Source organism: Lingula anatina, chromosome 4 (genome assembly GCF_051362555.1).
Source record: "Lingula anatina isolate TDL-2025a chromosome 4, LinAna3.0, whole genome shotgun sequence".
Taxonomy (NCBI): Eukaryota; Metazoa; Brachiopoda; class Lingulata; order Lingulida; family Lingulidae; genus Lingula; species Lingula anatina.
The window spans coordinates 27,620,879-27,644,499 of NC_141770.1; the positions used below are offsets into that span (position 1 = coordinate 27,620,879).

The 23,621-nt window shown below is 36.4% G+C and overlaps 2 protein-coding genes and 2 non-coding genes across 10 annotated transcripts in view; 2 read left to right on the top strand and 2 right to left on the bottom strand.

Moving 5' to 3' along the window:
• The window catches only part of LOC106169095 (GATOR2 complex protein WDR59), a 31,822-nt gene extending 22,112 nt beyond the window's left edge, over positions 1–9,710 (top strand). For 4 of the 7 annotated variants that reach the window (XM_087010162.1, XM_087010163.1, XM_087010165.1 and 1 more), the window contains 5 exons: positions 832–898; positions 5,678–5,795; positions 6,153–6,295; positions 6,938–7,045; positions 7,458–9,710. In XM_087010162.1, the coding sequence (XP_086866288.1) occupies positions 832–898; positions 5,678–5,795; positions 6,153–6,295; positions 6,938–7,045; positions 7,458–7,594 (573 nt within the window). In that variant the 3' untranslated portion in view covers positions 7,595–9,710. Of the gene's footprint in view, positions 1–831; positions 899–3,104; positions 3,163–5,677; positions 5,796–6,152; positions 6,296–6,937; positions 7,046–7,457 lie in introns of those variants that run through there. The other 3 variants (XM_087010164.1, XM_087010167.1, XM_087010168.1) reach the window with 2 other exon arrangements.
• Positions 9,711–14,330: 4,620 nt separating this feature from the next.
• LOC106169044 (ficolin-3) lies at positions 14,331–23,021 on the bottom strand. Its single transcript, XM_013548335.2, has 6 exons — positions 22,051–23,021; positions 17,773–17,902; positions 17,200–17,333; positions 16,758–16,854; positions 16,363–16,530; positions 14,331–15,605 (listed from the first exon to the last, which is right to left on the bottom strand). The coding sequence occupies exons 1-6, from the start codon at positions 22,387–22,389 to the stop codon at positions 15,334–15,336; spliced, it is 1,140 nt and encodes a 379-aa protein (XP_013403789.2). The 5' UTR covers positions 22,390–23,021; the 3' UTR covers positions 14,331–15,333.
• On the bottom strand, positions 20,281–20,353 carry Trnaa-agc (transfer RNA alanine (anticodon AGC)). Its single transcript has one exon. It is a non-coding gene; the product is annotated as a tRNA-Ala (tRNA).
• Trnaa-agc (transfer RNA alanine (anticodon AGC)) lies at positions 20,983–21,055 on the top strand. Its single transcript has one exon. It is a non-coding gene; the product is annotated as a tRNA-Ala (tRNA).
• Positions 23,022–23,621: the final 600 nt, after the last annotated feature.

Below are 23,621 nucleotides of genomic sequence, written 5' to 3' on the forward strand. Positions count from 1 at the left end.
ATTTGGTACAATGTAATTCTCTGATTTTTAAAAGATTTGAAAATTGGTTTGGAATAAACTTTACAGTTTTTGCTAAGAATTAGTACGAAACTAACAGTTGATCAAAGCTGTTTGTAATTGAGAGATTTTTTTTTTAACTTTTTAAGGTATTCTTTTGACAATAACACAAAATATAAGAATTCATTTTTTTTTAAGGAATTTTTTTTTATTTTGAAGTAACCAGTTTCAATTTTAAATATGATATTTATTCCTGTTAGTTTCTATCAATTTTCTGGCACTGTGAAAAATTATCATTTTCTAGCATATCAGCTTATTAAAGAATGGATATTAGATATAATAATTATTTAACACCAGTTGGAAATACGGTATTTGATACCACAAGCTATTGGTTTGAAATTACTTTCTTCTTGTTTTAAATAGTTATTGTATATGATCTAACTACCAAGCTAATGCACATTTTTGGATGTTATGTCTAACTTACATAATGTCTGAATAGATTTTATGTGTAGAATTATACAGTAACTGTTGCTTCATTTACTTCATTAACTAGTTTTGAGTTCAATAAGAAATGCCTAAAATTTCACAAAAATCACAGTAATATAGAATGATACACACAACCCAGCGCTCACATTTCTTTATTATGATTCACAAGGTAATCCTGGAAAATGTAAACTTTTTAATAATTAAAATGTCTTTAATTCCTAAAAAAAGAAAAAAGTGCATTTAGAAAAATGGCAGACAAGTTGATAAATCACTGCATTTTCCAGGCAAATCCTGTTATTTCGCATTTTTCTTTTTGTTAGTCTTTTTTTCCTCCCACTTTTTTTGTAGAATGAACTTGCAGACTTGCAGTCAGATTTCTCATATTCCCCTGTCCTCAATGGCTGGAGTAACATCAGTAAGTTTGCACCAAATGAACCATGGCACAAAATTGGAACCCAATAGGAAGAATAGAATCCTTTTGGCTAGTTTTCACTTCCATCAGTATTATTATTTTTTCCTTTATTTTTTATTTATTGCAGTTTGGGGGGGGGGATTACTTACTGCTATACCTAAAAATATACCAAAAGATAAGACTTGCGTGGGGAAAAAGTATAAGATGAATACAAATTAACATGGCACTGTCTGTTTTACACTAAGCAATTCATAAATTTTATCTGTATGTCTTAAAATGTTACACTGTAACCTTTCTATTGGGTCCATTTCTTGTGCCATGTCATTTCAACCTGAGGCAGCTCTAGAGCTGGTTCACTCACATGAGGTCATGGTATGCAAACAATTTGTTAATATTGTCATATGATGTTGAAAATGTATGATCCACAGATATTAATGCTATTGTTTTCAGGAAAACATACACAGAGTTTTTATTTCAGAAGTATTTGGCCCAGCTCCTGCATTTGAATGATGCAGCTTTCATTGCATGCTTCTTTTGTGTTTGCGCTGTTAAATGTAGCGCTAGGCAGATGGTTCTCTGATCTTTGGCGTGAAATTAGGCAGTTGCTTTTTGCCATCCCACCACTGCCGCCGTATGTAGTAACATTAGCACTGCCACCTGTGCTGCACATTAAAAGCATATTCTTGTCTGATGTGTTTGATATTTTGTGTTAAATTTATGAGGCAGATCTCAGAGCTGTTGCGTGTACTGTAAGTGAACCACTGAGTACTTTTATGTTTTTTTAATGAATGTATGTATCCCAGCTGAATATGTCTTAAATCAAATATCATCCGGGTTTCCCGCTTTTAATCTATGAGGTGATAATTAAGGTAACATTTATGGGAAAAAATTTTGACAGGGTCTGTATAAGTATCAAACAGTTAAGTAATAAAGTAGCAGAGATTGTGCAATTTGTGTGAAGTCTAATAGGTAGGACAGCATGTTTCCAAGATAAAAGCAAACCATTCTTTACAGTTACTAAATAAACATTTATTTCAACTGTTTACCTTTTTATTGTTTAAACTGCATTGTTTTTATGACTACATTTGTAAGAATAATGCTTTCCAACACCATTATGATAGCATTTAACTGCATTTTGAATCTATAACACAATCTAATATAATATTAAGATATTATGTTGAGTCCCTTTTCACATCAAAGCAGTACATATTTTCTTCAGTGCACCAGTTGAACTGATCCTAACACGTCACTACACTGAGGGGGGGGGGGGGGGGGGGGGGTCCACAAGGACCAATGTGGTTTACTGGTCTTGATGAACCTGGAGGCTCCATTTGGGTAACTGTCTTACATAATAACCAGGCTTTTTGCTTGGAATCTCTCAGACTTGTGGGATACAGAAAAATGTACTGCACCATGCAAAAAGGGACCTTATATTATGTGTTCCTCAAGTTCTTAATACTCTTATGGCAGTTCAGCAACAATTAACAATCAAATGACATTGGTTTGGTGCTACTCAGTGATATCAGAGGCCACAGTTATATGTGAAGGCATCCTTGTGGACTTTGAAATACTGGAGTGTTGATAATTCTAACAGTTAAGCTGTTGTTTGAGGTAACTATTATGGGTACATTCTGTCACCAGAGTTGTGTAACCAGACCACAGTGATAAGATGACAATGTTACATGGTATATGCACTCAAACACCCATACTAACCTAAAATTATGATAATTATAACACAACTCTAATATTTAGTTGACTACCATGCCACACAGCAAAGAGGCACACCAATGGCCCACTTAATTTGGTACATTATGGGGCCTTATTCCTTGGAGTTCTTGGTAAAGATAAGGCCAGTGGCATATGGTAAACTGGGCGTATGGTAAAACAGCATTAACCTTTATTCACTTAGGTTTAGTGTTGTATTTAGCATGGTGTTAGCAGTGCTGAAGACACTGTGGCACCGGAAAATAATTGCGTTTGCACCTAATGGGAGCCACATTTTATTCCCAAACAGTGTAGTATCACTGTACCAATGGACTGGCTTTGTATTTTGGGGGACCTTGGTATAAAGCCCATGGACCGACTGACCTAATATCAACTGGGGTACCTTCGTATATGGTCCCTAAACAGATTGACCAAATTTCAACTTGGGTACCATGTTATAACTGTGATATATTTCTAATTGGGTGTCACTGGTTTGTTTCCACAGTATAACCCCTATCACACCGTGCACCCCACGGACACTACACTCAAGGGATGGAACTTCTGTAAGTGGTCATTGAACAAGTTTGGTGTGACTAACCATGTTACACAGGGTGCAGATGAAGGTTTGGACCACTTCACAAGGATCTGGTTTGACTTAATAATTTGAGATCAGAATTTTGTCCTCTACAATAAAATAAGCATTGGTCAAAACCATAGGCTATAAATGCTATAGTCCACTAAGTTTTTACTGAGTTGGCTCATAGGAAATTCAAAATGTTTTGACAGATTCAAGTTTGGCTGTTCTTTCTTTTAGAATTAAACCAGACTTTTCTTGCTCAATTTGTTGAGTGCACAACTTTTCATTTTCTTGGATGGAGCAGGCCCATGTTTACATCAGATATATTTGATATCAAATGTCATACTCATCTTTGACCAACTTGGTGTTGCCCAAACATCTCTATCTGCACCCTGGTGTGTTTATATTATTATAGCATCTATAACATCACAGAAGATTATTCTTACTGATGCCTGAACAATATTGTATGATACGGTGGATGAAACAAAAGTTTGTTGATTTGAGTTTGTCAGCAGAAATAAGTGAACTTTCACAAGATTTTATGCTTTGCTTTATCTTCAATTTCTGTCAGTGTTTGCCACTTTGTGAAGCTTGGTTTTGGCAAAAATGTCATTTTATGTATGTCTTGTGTCAAGCCATCTTTTGGTTATACTAATTATTTGAAAGAGTTTTTTTTTTAATAGAAATGTATCATTCAAATTCTGTAATTCCTTATCTTCATCTAATAAATATCCAAGTCTTATTTTTGTCCAAAATAGAAATAAAAAACGTTTGAAGATAATAACAAAAACAGATAAGCAAAGGTGATTTTTTGCCAGGACTAAGCATAACTTGCATTGATGATTTGTAGAGTTCTTGCATTCACTGCCTAGCTTAATGTGTGGATTTTACATTATTTTTAGTTTTGTTAGTTAAAAATTTGTTTACAGATAAATAAAATATGTGGTCCAGACAGATATACCATCTAATGTACAAATCAAATATAGCAATAATGATTCCATAGCCCTTTATCTACATCATAGGTCTCCTTTGCATAGTATAAGATTTTTCCTAGAATTTTATATTGGATATATTCTTAAGACAAAACCAGCATGAGACAAGGTTTTCTTATGATTTGTTGCTCCTTTTTTTCCCAAATTGCCTGATTAATAATCTAAAATGGTACAAGGCAGTCTTGATTTTTTAAGGTTCTAGTGTGGATTATAATTTTGAACTGAAATACTGGAAGCATGGGGCAAAAGTTTTGTAAAATGCATCACCATTTGTCAGATACCTCAGTCAAGTTTTGTCTTCTTGGTGTATGACAACTGTTTATTCAAAGCACATGAAGTTTTTAAGTTTTGTAACCCTTGGTGTCTGATATATTTGCCACAGTTTGTAATATTCTGGATTGATGTGGTTGCGTTGAATGCATGGATCAGGAAGGGGGGGGGGTGTATAGAATTTTTTAAAAAGCAAAAGCTGCACCTTTGTCAATTCATGCTAAACTTAGTTTTACACTGACAAACTTAGTTTTTTTTTTTTTGTTTTTTTTTTGTAGAAAATTGGCAATATTAAAAAATAATTTGAAGGGGGATAAATTTACAAATTTAGAAATCTGTATACAATTAAATTTTCATGGACATTTTACTGTATGCACATGTTGTTTCTGTTTAGAATTTTGTTAATTTTGTGATAAATCCTAAACCACATTCACTTCTTGATGTGCATAGTGCGAGCTGTAGTTAAGCAGCCCATGCTTAGAGCTGTACTCACTTTGCTGTGTTTAAGTGTGTGATACTCTAACCCCAGCTTCTCTGAATATATGTTTACTTAGGAAAATTTTACTTATGACATCTGGTTGAGATCGTGCACAGACTACACATTTATAAATCTATTTTTGACCTTTCATCCAGAAGTTTGTATTAAGCGTGTATTTTTTCTTTTATTCATTTATTTTCAGAGATTGCTTATGCCTCATCCTCCCTCTCTTGCTGCTGATAGTAGAAAGCATTTGAATTCACATCTTTTATTGTGTGATTTATTTCTTTTAGGTCAACAAGTCTGTTGATTTAGCTAACATTGACATTGTTTTATTATAAATTTTTTTATTAGTTTTGTAAATTATCGACCTTGTAGATTTTTTATCTGAAAACGTTTTTATTGTTTATAAGTAACGTCTAGTCAGATTATTAGTTTTAAAAAAAATGAGACATTTTGCATTATGATCATTTAATTCAATTTAGTAACTAAAAGTTAAGATAATTGGTAAATCAGATGTGAAGTTGAATTATAAGTTAAGTTGAATTTCAAGTGAAAAGGATTATTCTAATTCATTTTTGTCTATCTGCAGTCATAAAATTTTGATTTATATTAGTAAAAGATTATTTCATGCACTTGCTCAGATGCAGATATTTTATTTTCATTTTCAGTCATGGACATTCATGTAAAATAAATAACTCTGTCTGTAAGCAATATTATTTGGTGCTTATATATCTCTGCTGTACTATTATGTTTATAAGCTGGAGTCAAAGCAAGGCGTTCTAACAGTTGGTCAGAGTATGAAGATGTCAACTACAAGTTTGAGGAGTGGAGAGATCCAGATGAACTGGAGAAAGAGAGACATGAGTGTAAGATGAGGTAAGTTTGAAGAGTGGAGAGATCTGTATGAGAGAGAGAGAGAGAATTGAGTGTAAGATTAAATGAACAACACACTCCTGTGTCAGAAAAAGTAAACAACACCCTTGGTGAGCTAAACTAGTTGTTGTTTGTCTGTCTGTCGTATATATTTTAATCAGTTTTCTACAGAATTAAACTGTGTGGTCTGCTTTTATTATGTTAATTGTTACATTTTAACTATGCTCTAAAAGTAGTAGATAAGTAGTTTTTTTTGCCTGGACAGAAAATGTAATGCATGGTAAACAAGAATCTACCTTAATTGACTTATATTTATATTTATATGAAAGAGATAAGATATGCTATGCATTCCTAATTCAGGTTACTGGATCCCCGTAAATTGGTCCAGTACGATTCATTCAAGGAGATCTATGGTAATATCTTGTACCGCTGGGGGTTGAAGGACAAGAGAGCCATGGTACTCAAGTACTGCTATCTAGAGCCCAAGCCACACAAGGGACTATGTGAGTTTGTGTTGTATTGTACTGCATTGGAATCATTTATATTATAATGTACTGTACCATACCATACCATGCTACTTGACTATGTGAGTTTGTATAGTGTTGTACTGCAATATACCACCATACTCTATACTGAAGTGTAATGTATCATACCTTGCCATATTATAGGGACTATGTGAGTTTGTATAGTATTGTACTGCACTGCAATCATTCATACTATACTGTACTTTACCATAATGACTTGGTTTGTTCTATAGGCAGTGTGTTTCCATGGAAAATGGGCACTGTCCAGTTAATGCCAGCAGAGGAAGGATGAGATAAATGTGTGTGATTGTGTATGTGTTGTGTTTCAGTTCAGTTTATACTGACAGAGGAGGCACCAGATAAACCATTGTGTGGGTGGGTGGATGGATGGGTGGGTGGGGGCGGGTGTGTTTCAGTTCAGTGTGGATGGGTGGGGGGGTGGGGGCGGGTGGGTTTGCAGACATGTTTTGTGTTATGTTGCAGGTCAGTTAACCAGCAGAGGAGACAGAAAATAAAACCATGTGTGTGCATGTTTGTGTGTGTTTTGTTTCATTTTATTTCATTGACCTCAGAACTGAGAAACAAGTGCTCAAGTGGTAAAATGATGTATTTATGTTTCAGCATTTGTGACCATCTGTTCCTACTGCCGTCAGGAGACCCGAGTGGGGCAGTGTGGGACGTGTAAGAACTATGGTCTGCAGTGCTCTATATGTCATCTGGCAGTGAGAGGTCAGTGTCAAGGTCATAGTAGAGGTCAAGGTCATAGTATAGGTCAAGGTCATAAGATTACCAGTAGAATACCGAAATATATTAGCCAAGTGGTACTTTTGTGTATTACTTAATGTACAAAGTCAAGGGTATAATTCAAGAACTTGATAAAGTTTTTAGAGTTATTATTTATGAGACCTTTTACATCTGTGTAGAATGCACACATGAACATAAACTTTATGTCTGATGTTTAGTTATGTAAAAAGTTCAGTCCTTATCATAAAAGATAAAAAAAGAAAAGAAGACTGCCTCCAAGTACGAATTACACAGTTGTTTTGATCCAGAATAATGTCTTCACTGACTGTTGGCTGTACCTCCACTCTGTGATACCAGTTCTATTCATGTTTCTTAATACCCACCTTTATAATTCCAGGGTGCTCTAACTTCTGCCTGACATGTGGTCATGGTGGTCACAGCTCTCACATGATAGAGTGGTTCCGTACACACACTGTCTGCCCCACTGGGTGTGGCTGCCGCTGTCTGGAGGACAACTGGATGTCACCAAGCTGAGGATGTCACCAAGCTGAGGATGATGACAATGAGATGACAACTCTATCAGCATGTCTGTGACCCATTTTAAAATGTGTCCACCTGTTTTACAATTAGCTGAATGTGAAATTAGGGAGACAGATCTTAAAAAAAAAACAATTACATGCCTGTATGCCTACAAGCTGAAGATGGTGACAACTAACTGCACATTAGTGTCAAGTTTTAAAACTCATCCATTGGTTTTAGAACCAATTGTATATGATTTTTTTTTAAAGCTGCTGATATATCTAAACCTACCTACTCATCCAGGAGAACAACTGGATAAAGCTGGGCTGTGAATGAGAAAAATCCAACCTCATTTCTGTGACTTATTTTTAAAATTGTCAATTTGTAAGTAAGAGCTATGGAATTGATGAAAAATGCAGAAAAGCCATACAAAGGGTATGATGGTGAGAAGCTGTGATGTCACATATTTAGAGCAAATTGGAATGTGAACTGGAAAATTGGAATATTTAGAGCAAATTGGAATGTGAATATTGAGGAGGGTCAGTAGATCTACCCCCTCCTTCTGTGCTGTTTGAAACTGCATCATACCAAACACTTGGGAGATTAAAGAGACAAAGTGAAGGATGTAAAACAGCCCTCTGTATTATATGCCTAAATGGACAGGAGAAAGTACTGTTTACCCCAGGAAAATTGTATTTGTATTAATATTTCATGGGAAAATCCTACATTGTGCACCTTTCAATCTCCCTTCAGTTTTCCTGTTTAGTTACGTTAAAAGCTTATTTGTGAACCATTTAGATGCAAATTATAAAAGGTTGGTGTCAAAGTAAAACAATACACAGTCATGTTAAGAGTCATACCATGATCACAGACTATAACTCATTTCACAGGACACTTTACCACAAGAAACTGAAAAGAAAAACCAATATGTTTTGGTAACAGCTGAATTATACTTGTTTTAATTTTGAACATAATGAAAGAAAACGCATGTACAAGTAGTATGCATTTGACTTTTTATAGTGCTTGGACTTTTTATTACAAAATTTGATTTGGTTAAAGATACGCATGATAGTTTTTTTAATTTGATATAAGCTTATTGTTTGAAAATTACTTTGTTCTCAATTTTTGAAGGAGAATTAATCTGAATATTAAGTTGCAGCACATAATGGAAAAAGTGGGCAGTACATTTAGTTATTAGTTTCATTGATAAAATTCATCAGTCACCTTATCATGCTCATTGCACAGTGTTAGTTGTAATTAGAAATGTAAAGATATTTATTATGCAAATGAGCTGGTCTCATTTCTGTAAAGATCTAGAAGTCGTAACTTAGATGGTGAAGGTTTAGTTTTAGAGAGACAGTTTGTCTCTTGCATGCTAAGAAATAGCAAATTGATATTTCAAAACTTAAAGAATGTTCATGTAAGTTAAGGACCAGGCAGTTTCTCTGGATATTTGCCTGTACCTGCAAATATTAGCACGATAAAAAGAAAAACCAAATTATTTATTATAATCAAACTTACTAGAATGATTCCTAGGACTAATAGTTTAAAAATTCTAATAGTTCAAAAATTATCCGGATTTATAGTTTATACGTTTTTAAAAATTTTATTTCATTTTACAAATTCCTGTGTTCATGTAACTGAATTTCTCTGGTTGGGAAAACCTGAGCTTGTTACATTTGCTGAATATCTACAGCAGCAATACATGGTTAAAAATTGGTGATGATGATGCTGTTAAGCATTATGGAATATTGCATCAAAATTGAAAAAGTAATTGTTCACTGTCATCATAAATAAAAGGTAAAAAAAACTGTTACTTCTTATTCTAATATTTACAGGACTGGCACCAGGGACAAAAACGCAGCTCGAGTTCGATTGAATATTTATATAGTTCTTTTCATTCTAAGATTTACATTTCTGATTTTATTTGACTTATTACAGTTAATCAACCAACACTATCAAACAAATAAATGTAACAATGCAGCATCCTCTTCCCTGCTTATCGTATTACTTACACTTATTTATTCCATTTGCAGTACCTCCCCATTTTACTTAAGGAAATTATTTTTACCACACATTTCCTTCAGGAGTTGCTTGCTAGATGTAATTAAATGAATGTGCTTTGGCCCCATGCTGTATCCACTTTGCATTTTGTTCAGATAACATAGGCAGTTCCTTCACCTGCCTGTTATGTAAACTCTAAAGGTTTGGCTCATTCTGACTTGGGATGGGATATATACAGGTACTGTCACAACTACTGTACAGTATTCTCGATAAGAAAAGAGATACTGTCACAACTACCGCATTCTGATTAAGGTCCCTTCTTTTAAGAGTTAAAACTACACCTATGTCAAAGAACAAACAATTATTCGTGCAATGGTAAAACACAACTGAGGATAATATAAATTAAGCATTATTTTTATTCAATGGTGGATTTAGAAGGGGGTCCTGACACACCCCTTCGGTTTCTGAAAAACATGTCACACCAATATTCCCCTCTTGAAATTAGTATTTTGACTAGCCGAATCATAATGCTAAACTGTTCTAAAGGGCACCGTTTGCCCTCTAAAACACCAAAAAATTTTCGTGGACCTTGAGCAGGCCCAGAACCCCACGCCAAGGGGGTGATGATCGGCTTCGCATCCGAGGCCAGTTGTTCCGCCCCCCCCCTCCCCTCCCCCCACTTCAAGTAATCCTGGATCCGCCCCTCTTTAGTACGACACTAAATATGATCGATGTAGGCGATGATATTTAAGCTCCAATTATTGTACCACCAGCGTTAGCGCTGGCGGTACACATGGTTTCGGTCTCGTCCGGATCGTTCCGCCGGCTCCGCCGGCTCCGCCGGCTCCGCCGGCTCCGCCGGACGGCTACCGTTACCGCTTCTCCTCCTAGACGGTAAGGCCCCCCATACCCATCTCATGGATTTAGGTCACCTATAATCTCAACTCGTTCCACGTAAAATTTGGGCTTTGTCGGTATTGGGGTCTGGGTGTGGCACTCATTGCAATGCACCCTTGTCCAAAAATGGCAAAATTAAATGCTAATTATCTACCCTACGGAAGGAGTTACGGGAAAAATTTCTACAGACGGCTTTCCAAAAGTCATATGTGTAGATTTCAAATATACCCTCGGATTTGACCTTTGACCTTTACTTCAAGGTCAAATGGGCCAAAATTTTCAAAAAAATGAAATTTTTTACGAAAAAAAAATTTTTTGCCCTGTTATTCAGACACCACACAGACTTAACCAATAATATTATTGGAAAGTGTTACCCTTCAGGTCATCTTTCATCTCCGTGAATTTGGGGTCAATCGGTGCATTTTCACAGGAGTAGCGGCCATAAGATACCGAAACTGAAAACTGTCTCTAATTCGGGAACCGTTAATGCTAGAGACCCATTCTTTTTTGCATTTTGTAGAGCATGTAAAGCCCAACACTGGAAGTGGTCTCGGTTTTTTTGTATTCCATACGGTTTTCGAGTTACGCTGTATCAAAAAGTACATATTGGTGGTGAAAGGAAAATGTACGGAAGCCCACTGGTGCCATATGTAGAAAAAAAAATTATCTCGAAATTTCGAGATACTATTTTGAAATTTGAACAAAAAAATTTACCACCAGCGTTAGCGCTGGCGGTACACATGGTTTCGGTTCCGTCCGGTCCGTTCCGCCGGCTCCGCCGCCATGTTACCGTTACCGCTTCTCCTCCTAGACGGTAAGGGCCCCCGTACCCATCTCATGGATTTAGGTCACCTATAATCTCAACTCGTTCCACGTAAAATTTGGGCTTTGTCGGTATTGGGGTTTGGGTGTGGCACTCATTGCAATGCACCCTTGTCTAAAAATGGCAAAATTAAATGCTAATTATCTACCCTACAGAAGGAGTTACGGGAAAAATTTCTATAGACGGCTTTCCAAAAGTCATATGTGTAGATTTCAAATATACCCTCGGATTTGACCTTTGACCTTTACTTCAAGGTCAAATGGGTCAAAATTTTCAAAAAAATGAAATTTTTTACGAAAAAAAATTTTTTTGCCCTGTTATTCAGACGCCACACAGACTTAACCAATAATATTATTGGAAAGTGTTACCCTTCAGGTCATCTTTCATCTCCGTGAATTTGGGGTCAATCGGTGCATTTTCACAGGAGTAGCGGCCATAAGATACCGAAACTGAAAACTGTCTCTAATTCGGGAACCGTTAATGCTAGAGACCCATTCTTTTTTGCATTTTGTAGAGCATGTAAAGCCCAACACTGGGGGTGGTCTCGGTTTTTTTGTATTCCATACGGTTTTCGAGTTACGCTGTATCAGAAAGTACATATTGGTGGTGAAAGGAAAATGTACGGAAGCCGACTGGTGCCATATGTAGAAAAAAAAATTATCTCGAAATTTCGAGATACTATTTTGAAATTTGAACAAAAAAAATTTTTATCTCGAAATTTCGAGATAGCATTTTGAAATTTGAACAAAAAAAAAATTATCTCGAAATTTCGAGATAGCATTTTGATATTTGAGCAAAAAAATTTATCTCGAAATTTCGAGATAGTATTTTGAAATTTGAACAAAAAAAATGCTATCTCAAAATTTCGAGATAATTTTTTTTTTCAACATATGGCACCAGTCGGCTTCCGTAAAAATGTGCAGTACGGTAATGGATAATAAATTTTGAACTCCGGAAAAATAAAACATAATGCTTGGCAAAGCAGACAACTTGTGGTCAAAAATGACATTATTTTATCAAATTTAAACTTCTGCAACTTCAGAGAACCTCCCATTTCAAGAACTTTGACCAAAATGACCTTTTCTTTATTTTAATTAATTTTTTCTGTAGGAAATTTATGGCACATTATGGTAACTCCAAAATTATAACATTTAGTCCCTTATATCTCCAAAACTGGCAGAGATAGGTCCATAGTTACTATTGAAGTTGAATAGGAAGTCATATACTGGCAATCTTACTGTGACCTTGAAATTGACCTTTGACCTACTTTTCACCATGAACTGAACTTTGCAAATTTTGCTTCCCTTTTATCTCCAAAACTGGCAGAGATAGGTCCATAGTTACTATTGAAGTTGAATAGGAAGTCATATACTGGCAATCTTACTGTGACCTTGAAATTGACCTTTGACCTACTTATCACCATGAACTGAACTTTGCAAATTTTGCTTCCCTTTTATCTCCAAAACTGGCAGAGATAGGTCCATAGTTACTATTGAACTTGAATAGGAAGTCATATACTGGCAATTTTACTGTGACCTTGAAATTGACCTTTGACCTACTTTTCACCTTGAACTGAACTTTGCAAAATTTGCTTCCCTTTTATCTCCAAAACTGGCAGAGATAGGTCCATAGTTACTATTGAACTTGCATAGGAAGTCATATACTGGCAATTTTACTGTGACCTTGAAATTGACCTTTGACCTTCTTTTCACCATGAACTGAACTTTGCAAATTTTGCTTCCCTTTTATCTCCAAAACTGGCAGAGATAGGTCCATAGTTACTATTGAAGTTGAATAGGAAGTCATATACTGGCAATCTAAATGTGACCTTGAAATTGACCTTTGACCTACTTTTCACCATGAACTGAACTTTGCAAATTTTGCTTCCCTTTTATCTCCAAAACTGGCAGAGATAGGTCCATAGTTACTATTGAAGTTGAATAGGAAGTCATATACTGGCAATCTTACTGTGACCTTGAAATTGACCTTTGACCTACTTATCACCATGAACTGAACTTTGCAAATTTTGCTTCCCTTTTATCTCCAAAACTGGCAGAGATAGGTCCATAGTTACTATTGAACTTGAATAGGAAGTCATATACTGGCAATTTTACTGTGACCTAGAAATTGACCTTTGACCTACTTTTCACCTTGAACTGAACTTTGCAAAATTTGCTTCCCTTTTATCTCCAAAACTGGCAGAGATAGGTCCATAGTTACTATTGAACTTGCATAGGAAGTCATATACTGGCAATTTTACTGTGTCCTTGAAATTGACCTTTGACCTTCTTTTCACCATGAACTGAACTTTGCAAATTTTGCTTCCCTTTTATCTCCAAAACTGGCAGAGATAGGTCCATAGTTACTATTGAAGTTGAATAGGAAGTCATATACTGGCAATCTAAATGTGACCTTGAAATTGACCTTTGACCTACTTTTCACCATGAACTGAACTTTGCAAATTTTGCTTCCCTTTTATCTCCAAAACTGGCAGAGATAGGTCCATAGTTACTATTGAAGTTGAATAGGAAGTCATATACTGGCAATCTTACTGTGACCTTGAAATTGACCTTTGACCTACTTTTCACCATGAACTGAACTTTGCAAATTTTGCTTCCCTTTTATCTCCAAAACTGGCAGAGATAGGTCCATAGTTACTATTGAAGTTGGATAGGAAGTCATATACTGGCAATTTACTGTGACCTTGAAATTGACCTTTGACCTACCTTACAATGAACTTAACTTTGATTGCACCATTTTTAGTTATATATATTTTTTGCATATTTTGAAAATTCTTGTTGATTGCATTTTTACAGCTTGTCAAGCACAAGACTGGTGGCTGCACCCCTTATTTTGTGTATGTGGGGGTCTATACGAATGCGCTTGCTCCAGCTGGTGGTACAATATTCGGAGGCGGTATCGCCTCTCTGATCCTCTAGTTTTCTTAGCTGCCGAATTTTAATTTTATTTGTAATAAAAAAATCGAAATTAATTTGGATGTACTCAGTATGTCTAATTGATTGAAAAAACTTAGCTTTAAAGCTCAGTCAGTGTTTATTTTACTCAAGGTGAAGACTGTAAATGCAAATAATGCTAATAAATATCATGACAAACACTAGGAATCAGAAGGTAAAGTGAGTATTAATTAGCTTTCTGTCAGAGATGCTATTATAAACGGGATATATAGTCGGAAAGTACAACGCGCTTTTGTTTATAAGCTTTACTGGTAGATAGGGGCCTATTACTTACAATAATATTGATTACAATCTCTCTCTCTCTCTCTCTCTCTCTCTCTCTCTCTCTCTCTCTCACACACACACACACACACACACACACACACACACATAATATATCCCAGTACTGAGATCAAAAATCCTAGTTAATGTTAGTATGGAATATATATGAAAGGAAATAAGCGAAACACCTTTGAATTTTATCCATACCATGACAGGAAAGGAATTCATTTCATAATGCTTTCGTTTGGCACTTCTTCACAGAAAAATACACAACAATTACACAGCAACAAAATGGTAATATGTTTCTACAGTGTTTTGTACGAAAGCTTTGTCCATGGGGAGTATTAAAATAAAAAAGAGATGATCCAAAACATTGATATTTCACTGCTCCTAAATAATCCTAGGTTCCCCATTGCTTAAACGTTAAAGATAAAAGATGAAAATGATTAGATTATAAAATAATCAACTAGTAAGTAAATATAAATGGATGTAATTAATATATATATCTAAATCTAAAGTGCCAAGATAAAGTTGTTTCCGCCATTGAAATAACACTTTTGCTATCGCTCGAACGGAAGTACTTTTTGAGTCTTGTAACAGCTACACGTAGTCTGAATAAACTGGTATCATGAATTAGAAAAAAGAAAAATAGCAATCACGGAAAATTTTTTTCACTGTCAAAACATTGCGGATTCAAGATTATTTACATCATCATCTCTCACATAACAGTCTAAAAGTTGTATCAGTTGAATTCGTGCGTGCGCGTCCTATCAATCAGTGCATCCTTTTCAAGCTCAATTAAAGTCCTTGGGCCTTATCATCATTTTCGTGGCCTTCAACGAGTACTTATACCCCGTAAACGTCTCCCAGTTGATTCCTTTCCCAGCGTCATCGTGTGTTCCCGGTGAAGGTCGGTACCATCCGTTAAGGTTGGCAGTCAGACAGCCGCTGCCCGTGGGGTACCACCAGCCGCCCCCGTAGTATAAATTACACGGAAACAGCGCCGCCGGGTAGGACAGATCTGTGTTTGTGAACGGAGCGTAGTTGTGAGTGCTTAAGGAATCGTCTGAAATATAATAGATCAAACATGAACACAGGACAAGCTGTGAATATTTCATACAAGGCTTGGGTACTGGCAAGGAAATTATGTGCCCAAGTAAAAACTTGGTAGGTCTAACTTTTCTTCTACATGTGAACTATACAATCTGCACCCGTAGAACGACATGCTGTCCCGTTAAACCGCCTATACCCAGCCTTACCTACTGGCGTTTAAGTACCTACTGTCCTATTATAGTAGCTGTACACGAACCTACAGCCCCGTACGTTATACCAGCTGTACCAGTACCTAGAGCCCCGTTATACCAGCTGTTTCCTACCTACTGTACCGTTATACCGGCTGTACCAGTACCTACTGCCCCGTTATACCAGCTGTACACGTACCTACTGCAACGTTACATACCAGCTGTACCAGTACCTACTGTCCCATTACCAGCTGTAACACACCTACTGTCCCGTTACTCCAGCTGAACCCGAATGTATACTACTTCTGCAAACGGTACCCACACCTCCTGTCTCATTTTATGAAATGTAAACGTACCTACTGTCCTGTTATGCCAGATGCACCATTACCTACTGTCCCGTTATACCAGCTGTACCGGTACATATACTGTCCTTTTATACCAACCGTACCAGTACCTGCTTTCCTGATATACCAGCTGTACCAGTACCTACTGTTCTGTTATACCAGCTGTACCAGTACCTACACAATTTCTACAAATTCTTCCCGTACCTACTGTCCTATTATATGAAATGTATACCCATACCTGCAGTCCCGTTACTGTAGAGACCAAGGGTCAAGTTGTACCAGTTGCTCTGGTCATCCACTTTGAAGAAGTCATAAAGCGCCCAGCCCACAGACCCGTTAAAACACTCCATGTGGATATACAGCTCCTGGTCGGCTTGGTTCGTCAGGCGGTGGAGGTTGTTGTTGCCTGTGGATGATATAATGTAACTTATGAGAGAGAGAGAGAGAGAGAGAGAGAGAGAGAGAGAGAGAGAGAGAGAGACGAAGAAGAAAAAAGGGAACAGACATTAATCTAAATTACTGAGGTACTAGCAATCATAAAATGAATAAGGAACTCCCTTTCTTTTATTTGTTATATAGTTGAAAAGATGGCTGTAGGGAAGATTGTAAATGAGTCACATATTTGACACTCACCCAGCCAAAACTCTGTATTTAAATCACCAAATCCATTTCTATAATCATCAATGGTGGTGTTGAAGTGAACGCTTCCGTCGTAACGGCGTTGAAAGACCTGGAAAAAAGCCGTTATATTTTATTATTATGCACATCTGATATATAGAGAGTTGTAAACAGACAGCCGAGTAAACTTTACATATCGTTTTCTTGGTCGGGCACTAAATTCTGCCCTTCACAATTTGATTTTCTAAATTTAATAAAACCCGATATTGTTGGAAAATGAGGATTAAATATTGATACAAAACAATCAATAATAGGCCTAGCCTATATTTTTTCCTCGGCGGTGGGGGGGGGGGGGGGCAGATCTAAGGTCAAAGGCTTTTTTTATATGTAATTTCTAGATAAAGTTTCAAGTTGAGTGTGGGGAGGGGGCGCTGGTGGAAGTTAGGGGAATACACACCGTCCATCCACCCCCGGCTGTGGTCATATCACATACAACTTGAACTGATGAACCGCCATCTATCGGACTAATGGTATATATTCCATCTGTCGTCTGCCCATTTAGGTAAAGCTCTGCGCAGTCTTTTCCTGAAACTGAATAAGAAAGATGATTTTATGATGTTGACTTTTTCATCACAGTTTTTCATCAGCGTCCAAAACTACCATTTTTAAAAAGCCGTTTGATTTATGTATTGTTAGTCATCTGTTTTTCCTAATTACAAAGAAAAATGATCTGTTTCCGCTCCAAGTGCGTTTTTTGCCTCACACATTGTTGTACATTGTACGCTGTTCATATATAAAGCTGATGAATCAATAGTAAGCGATTCTATTACAATCGTATAGCAATTAATAAAGCAAAATCCAGAAAGATGATGAAATTAGGCCTATATGTACATTGCTTCTTATTCCAATATAATATATTAAAAAGAACGGTAAAAAAGTCATTTTAACGTGTGTGTGTGTGTGTGTGTGTGTGTGTGTGTGTGTGTGTGTTTGAGAGAGAGAGAGAGACAGAGAGACAGAGAGAGCTCACCTTCATCACAAGCATCACCGGTCCACCCCGGACTACAGGAGCAGCTGAACCCCCTGTTACACCCCGTGGAGGAACAGAACCCATTGTTCAGACACGGACTGGAGGTACAGGGATCCAGCGGGTACGGGATCTTTAATATAGACGTGAAATAAATATATAAATACAAGTATACACAGTATACAAGTATACGTGAAATAAATATATATATATATATATATATATATATATATATATATATATATATATATATATATATATATATATATATATATATATATATATACCCGGTATATAGTATTAATAACAGGAAAAACGTGTAGAAATAAAGCTGTGTTTTGACTTTTCTTGTGATTATATTCTCTTGCAGTTGTTTTTTTTTCCTTCATTCAATCATCCATTATTTCGTTCGTTTATATATTATTTAGTTATGCTTTATCCAAGGTTTGATTTAGGCGTATCTATTGCTATATCCTATCTAATCAAGATTCAGATTTCTTTATAGTTAATTAAGGGGACATTCCGCCTGAAACCCAGACAGGGTGAGCTTAAAGTTTGTTTTTGTCCTTTAGGGTACTTCGTTAGAACCGTTTTTATACACACGCCACATGGACTGTTAACCAAGAAATGTCACTGCAAAAAATGAAAGCAGCTGCAATATTTATCTAGTATAATACGCTCTCTGGGATCCACTTACTGCGGTTTAACTCATCATTCAACCGTATTACACTGCTTGACACGTTCATATGTTCATCAAAGAGAGACAAAGGAACGCACGGCTGACTTCATTAAACTCGCGCTCGCCAAACACAATGCTAATCGTCTGGTAGAGTTTTTATCCGAGTTTCCAGACGACACTTTTCACGGTGCGCGTTTCCTTCCTTAAATAGATAGCCAAAACAAACACTTGATCATTTTTCCGGCAAATGACATTTTCAAAATGTTTATGGTCAAAGCCCTTTGAGTGATGATGAAAATTATTCTTTTAATTGAGTAGAAGAACCAAATGTAATTCCATCGAACCTCAATATGTCTTTATTGTCTAATTCAGTCCTCACGTGAGACTCTTTTTATATTTTATAAAACAAAAGCTGTATATTCACCACCCTGGTTGTTTACTCAACCCGTCTTTCATCAGTTATAGCAAACAACAGGCCGCAAAGCCAAGTTTTTTTTTCAGTGAGCAGTTCAATCGGAAAATTGCTCTCACTGACCAGTATTTGCACATAAACTTATATCTTGAAGCAATCACCAGAGACCATGCTCTTCATTCTGAGACAAAGCCATTAATTTCCTAATCGTTGGTCACACGCACACGTTTTCACATTAACACCATGGGAATAACCTTGAAACCATGTTAAACCAGATTCCCTTTGATACTGCGATGAACGTCAGACTCACTGAAACGTGGAGTTTTTTTTTTCTTTTTCTTTCTTTCTTTTTTTATTTTTTATTATTTTTATTTATATTTTTTTTTGAAGAATGCGTTTCACATGGAGGTTAAAGCATTGTCTTTTAAAGAATTTTTTATTCGAATTCATATAAATCTTTTCATAAAAAAGAAAGAAAGGCACAAAGGAAGGATGGAAGGAAGAAGGAAAAAAATCAAATTAGTAAAATGGGTGAGTTATTTTTTTACGATGGAATCAAAGGAAGGAGTGAGGAAAAAAACGAAATATCAATAATAAAAACATAATGATTATTATATTATAAAGAAACTCAAATACGTGCCTCGCCTCATTGATCTGCTCATTACCTAGAAATGCATGGAGAAGAGAGTAAGTCTTTCTGCGCATGTCCAAACCAGATCATAGTACCAGTGTGAGACCCGTTATGCGCTGTCAGCAGAGACTGGGCGTGTAGATCAAACCTGGTAAATTGATTATGGAATGCGACATTCGTATACATGTGTACAGTCACTGATTTCAACAATTGCTAATCTATATGTGTATATATATATATTTATTTATCTATTTATTTGTCTGTTCTATGTTCTAGCCACTAGTATCGTATTGTAATTGATTGTACCTTTATGTGAAGGTGTTTGTCAATAAAGAATCTGAATCTGAATCTGAATCCTATCACCTCAGCGGGCGGATTAGTTTGGAGGCTGCAGTCGTTCAGCAGAGCAAAATAACAAAAGATGCGGATATTTGTGAATGTTTCGGACAACAGAGGATGTTTGTTATTGTATTAAGTTTCGCGGCTGAACGCTGGAAGCCTAGCTTTTAATTTGAGCCAATGCACTATGCACTATTTTTATCATTTTGTACAGTAAATTAGAAATAAGGGTGAATATATCGATTCTAAAAAGTATTCCGAGACAATTAATAGGTCATCACTAAATAAAGGAACCTAAATTGAAATCTTCAAACTGACCCTAAGTATCGCTTACTTTCGATGAAAATATAACAGAGTTGAAATATAGAGTGCATAAAAAGGAATAAATAACGTAATATGAAAAAAATGCAGAAGAAAAGATCGACGTAAAATGTCAGAATATATGTGTTTTGGAGGACCTGGGCATCGATCCCAGTACCTCTCGCATGCTAAGCGAGCGCTCTACCATTTGAGCTAGACCCCCGACGGGTCCATGTGGAGGTTTAATGAATTCTCTGTTCATAACATCAATTTTAATGTCAAACTCTCTATAAACCAGTAAGAAAAACCTAATGAGGTACATTTCTTTGCCTCTTTCAAGTGAACGAATTCGAGTTGTTATTTCAGAATTCCTTCACCCCAGAGAAAGAACCTGTTTCATTGGACCGATCACACGCACACAAGTCATGTGACCTTGATGCCCGCGCTCCCGCGCTTTTCTGAATTTCTTTGATCTACGATTTCCCCAAAAATTCATTGACCCCTTTTATTTTACTATCAAATACGTGTCAAAATCATTGTGATCTCGTCTCTTCTTCGACTTTAATTATGTGGGATAGATAGAAATCTCATTTAGGTCCCCTAATGCCAGCTAGTGGCAGACCATCTCAGGTAAACTGACCCTACCTGTACCCTGAAGCGGAAACTTTAGGCAGTTTAAGTTAGGTATGGTATATTTTTCTACTAGTGGGTACCCGTGCCCTTATCTTTCTGAAATACTCTATACCGCAGTGTGATATAGACGCATCATAAAATGGTTATTTAGAATGCTGTCAACACTTACGTAATTAAAGCGCAGACCAGTGCATAATTATTCACGCAAGGTAACAAGAAGGGGGTCTAGCTCAAATGGTAGAGCGCTCGCTTAGCATGCGAGAGGTACTGGGATCGATGCCCAGGTCCTCCACATTCTCTTTTTCTTCGGCTACAAATTCTTTTCGTCAGTTGTTACGATTATAACAAATATTGCCAAATATGTTGACGTGTCCGAGCTATGGCTTTTGCAAAACTATCTATAACTATAAATTCTAACATTTAAGAAGGTGAATAAATATTTTAACTTGCCGTACTTGAAAAATTGTGATGTACAAACAGAATGTTAATAGCCTACTGTGCTTCCAGCAATTTCTTGCATTTCACGAGTAGGCATTATTAGACCTTCATCCTTCAAAGATCTACAAAGATGCTAAACAGAATTCGCATAGCAACTACATGTAGGCCTACACGCAGAGATAAACTTAGGCCTATGTATATATACATAGACATGTGCTCTTTCCTGTTTACATTGTCTATACAGGGTAGACCTATATAATTCTTACAGCAATTTGAGCAATACTCAAGGTCTTTGTGCCAATGCGGTATAGTAGGCCTAACTAGGAAATTGATAAATTGGAAGGGCCTATTTAGTGAAGTCAGGTAGCCTACATGTAATGATGTGTGTCTTGTGGTTTTGTGAAAAATGTCCCACCGAAACTGAGGAAAAAGACATCAAGTTTTTGAAATAGTCTCTCATTTTTTCTAATAACTTTTCTCAAATGAATGATGTCGAACAGGTTTTTCAAATTTACATTTCCTTCGTCATTTAATTAAGAAACATTTTTTTTGTAAGGGACCACCTTTTAGATTTTCTAGAGGAATTGTATATTTTATTACCCTTCAGTTATAAATTTTCAACCCACTTACTCGTCCCTTTCCATCGTCAAAGAGGGCATCCCAAGACGAAAAATGTTTTAGGGCGTTTTCGTTTTGTGAGTAGTTGTGAGTGTTGATCTTTCCTTGAAATAATCAATTTTTTTGCACTCTAAATCTGCTTTTGACTCTTTGGGAAAAAAAACTTCAATAAATCCAATAATATGGGCCTATCAATCAAGAAACAAGATATTTTACACAGATTTTTTTTACCTTTTTGGTGCAGTCCTTCACAGCACCGGCTTTCCATACAGCGTCAGCAGGATATGCAGCGATATTTTCAAAGTCCACCATCTTCGAGCTCAGCTCACAAACGCCGCTGTCCATGTTAAAATTATACGACGAGCACTCTGCCATGTTCACACATTTTGAGGCGCAGACGATAAAACTCGGGGCCGTCGTCGCCGAAATGACGCTGTCGGTTACTCTCACCGCTGTCTTGATGCGAAACAGTCCCGATCTGACTTCCGAAGATTCTCCCCGAGACAACAATATGATGAAGAAAGGAGCTAGGAACTGTATGTAAAACTTTCCTTTTGTCTCACGGACCATTTTAAAGCGCTAATCTTCTCGTTATTATATTATTGTAGAAGAAATTCTATTTTGGTATTCAACGACAAATTCTGCTCGTAGAATCAATTCTTGCGCGTGTATGTTTCATATCACTGAAACATTTTTCATCGTAAATGAAAAAAATGCATTGGTTGCTAATGACTCTATAGAGGTTTTCAACACCTTCTTCCAGTATACCACGTCCTCCAGGCTCTGGCGAAGACTTGAAACCAACGACGATTTCCCTTTCACAGATAATTTCCTATCGTCTCCGCTTGTAATATGGCGCAATAAAGAACGCATCACCTGGGATCGCTCTCTTTCCTCGGAAACGTAGATTTAAGGTGTGTATTAAATCGATCATTATTTTATCTCGGCTCAAAGGACGGTCTATAGGCAGTATGACGTCGGGGACAGGTTTCCGATCATTGTATGTTTTTCGGTCTCGCGTGGATTACTTTGAAAAGATGATACATTAGCGAAAGTGTGTGCTAACATTACCGTGTTTGGACTGCGATGTCAGTCTTCATTTTTCAGGGCGTCAGTGAGTAAAATATCTGTTTCTTTGATATTTGTACTTTTCTATTACGGAAATCTTAGATGCCATGATAAACGGCTTAAATATGAAATGACATATCTGTTAAAGTAAGCACTTTCCATTTTTTCAATGAAAAATAATATCATCACAAACTTTTAACGAATAATACCAACAACCTTTATTGAGTAAATCTCTCTGAAGAAAAATATAAATGAAGACCAAATACATGGACGTATAATTAAAGATTGCCATAATACAAAGCAAACAAATAATATTCAAATACTCTTTAATATTATCTTAAATACATAGAATATACAAGTTTGAAAATTCCATAGTGATTGGCAATTAAGGGTACCCTAATATTCACTGATACTTTAAAAAGCTTGGTGAATAAATCATATTTGTCCAGGCATACGGTGAAGATAGGGCGTTCATCACCAATAAGTACAACTGTAGGTGTATATTTATAAGTGTAAACCAATGGCAAGCAATAGAATGGCACGCTTGCAATATTGAGAGGACGCTATCTCAGCCATAAACACACACACACACACGCACACAGCCAGGGCCACTTCAGTAAGAACACGGCACTAAAACATGTATAAAATCATCTGTAATATTTATCCATTCACCAGGTCTAAACATTGCATAGGGGAATTAAATATATATATATATAATCTGGCTTTCAAATATT

Bases quoted from the DNA above. Each gene is read 5' to 3' on its own strand.
- LOC106169044 (XM_013548335.2), bottom strand. From the start codon at position 22,389: ATGGTCCGTGAGACAAAAGGAAAGTTTTACATACAGTTCCTAGCTCCT. The intron at 17,903-22,050 runs GTAAAAAAAATC...TCTATATTAAAG, and splicing joins TGAAGGACTGCACCAAAAAG to ATCCCGTACCCGCTGGATCC. The intron at 17,334-17,772 runs GTGAGCTCTCTC...TTTCTTATTCAG, and splicing joins CGGTGATGCTTGTGATGAAG to TTTCAGGAAAAGACTGCGCA.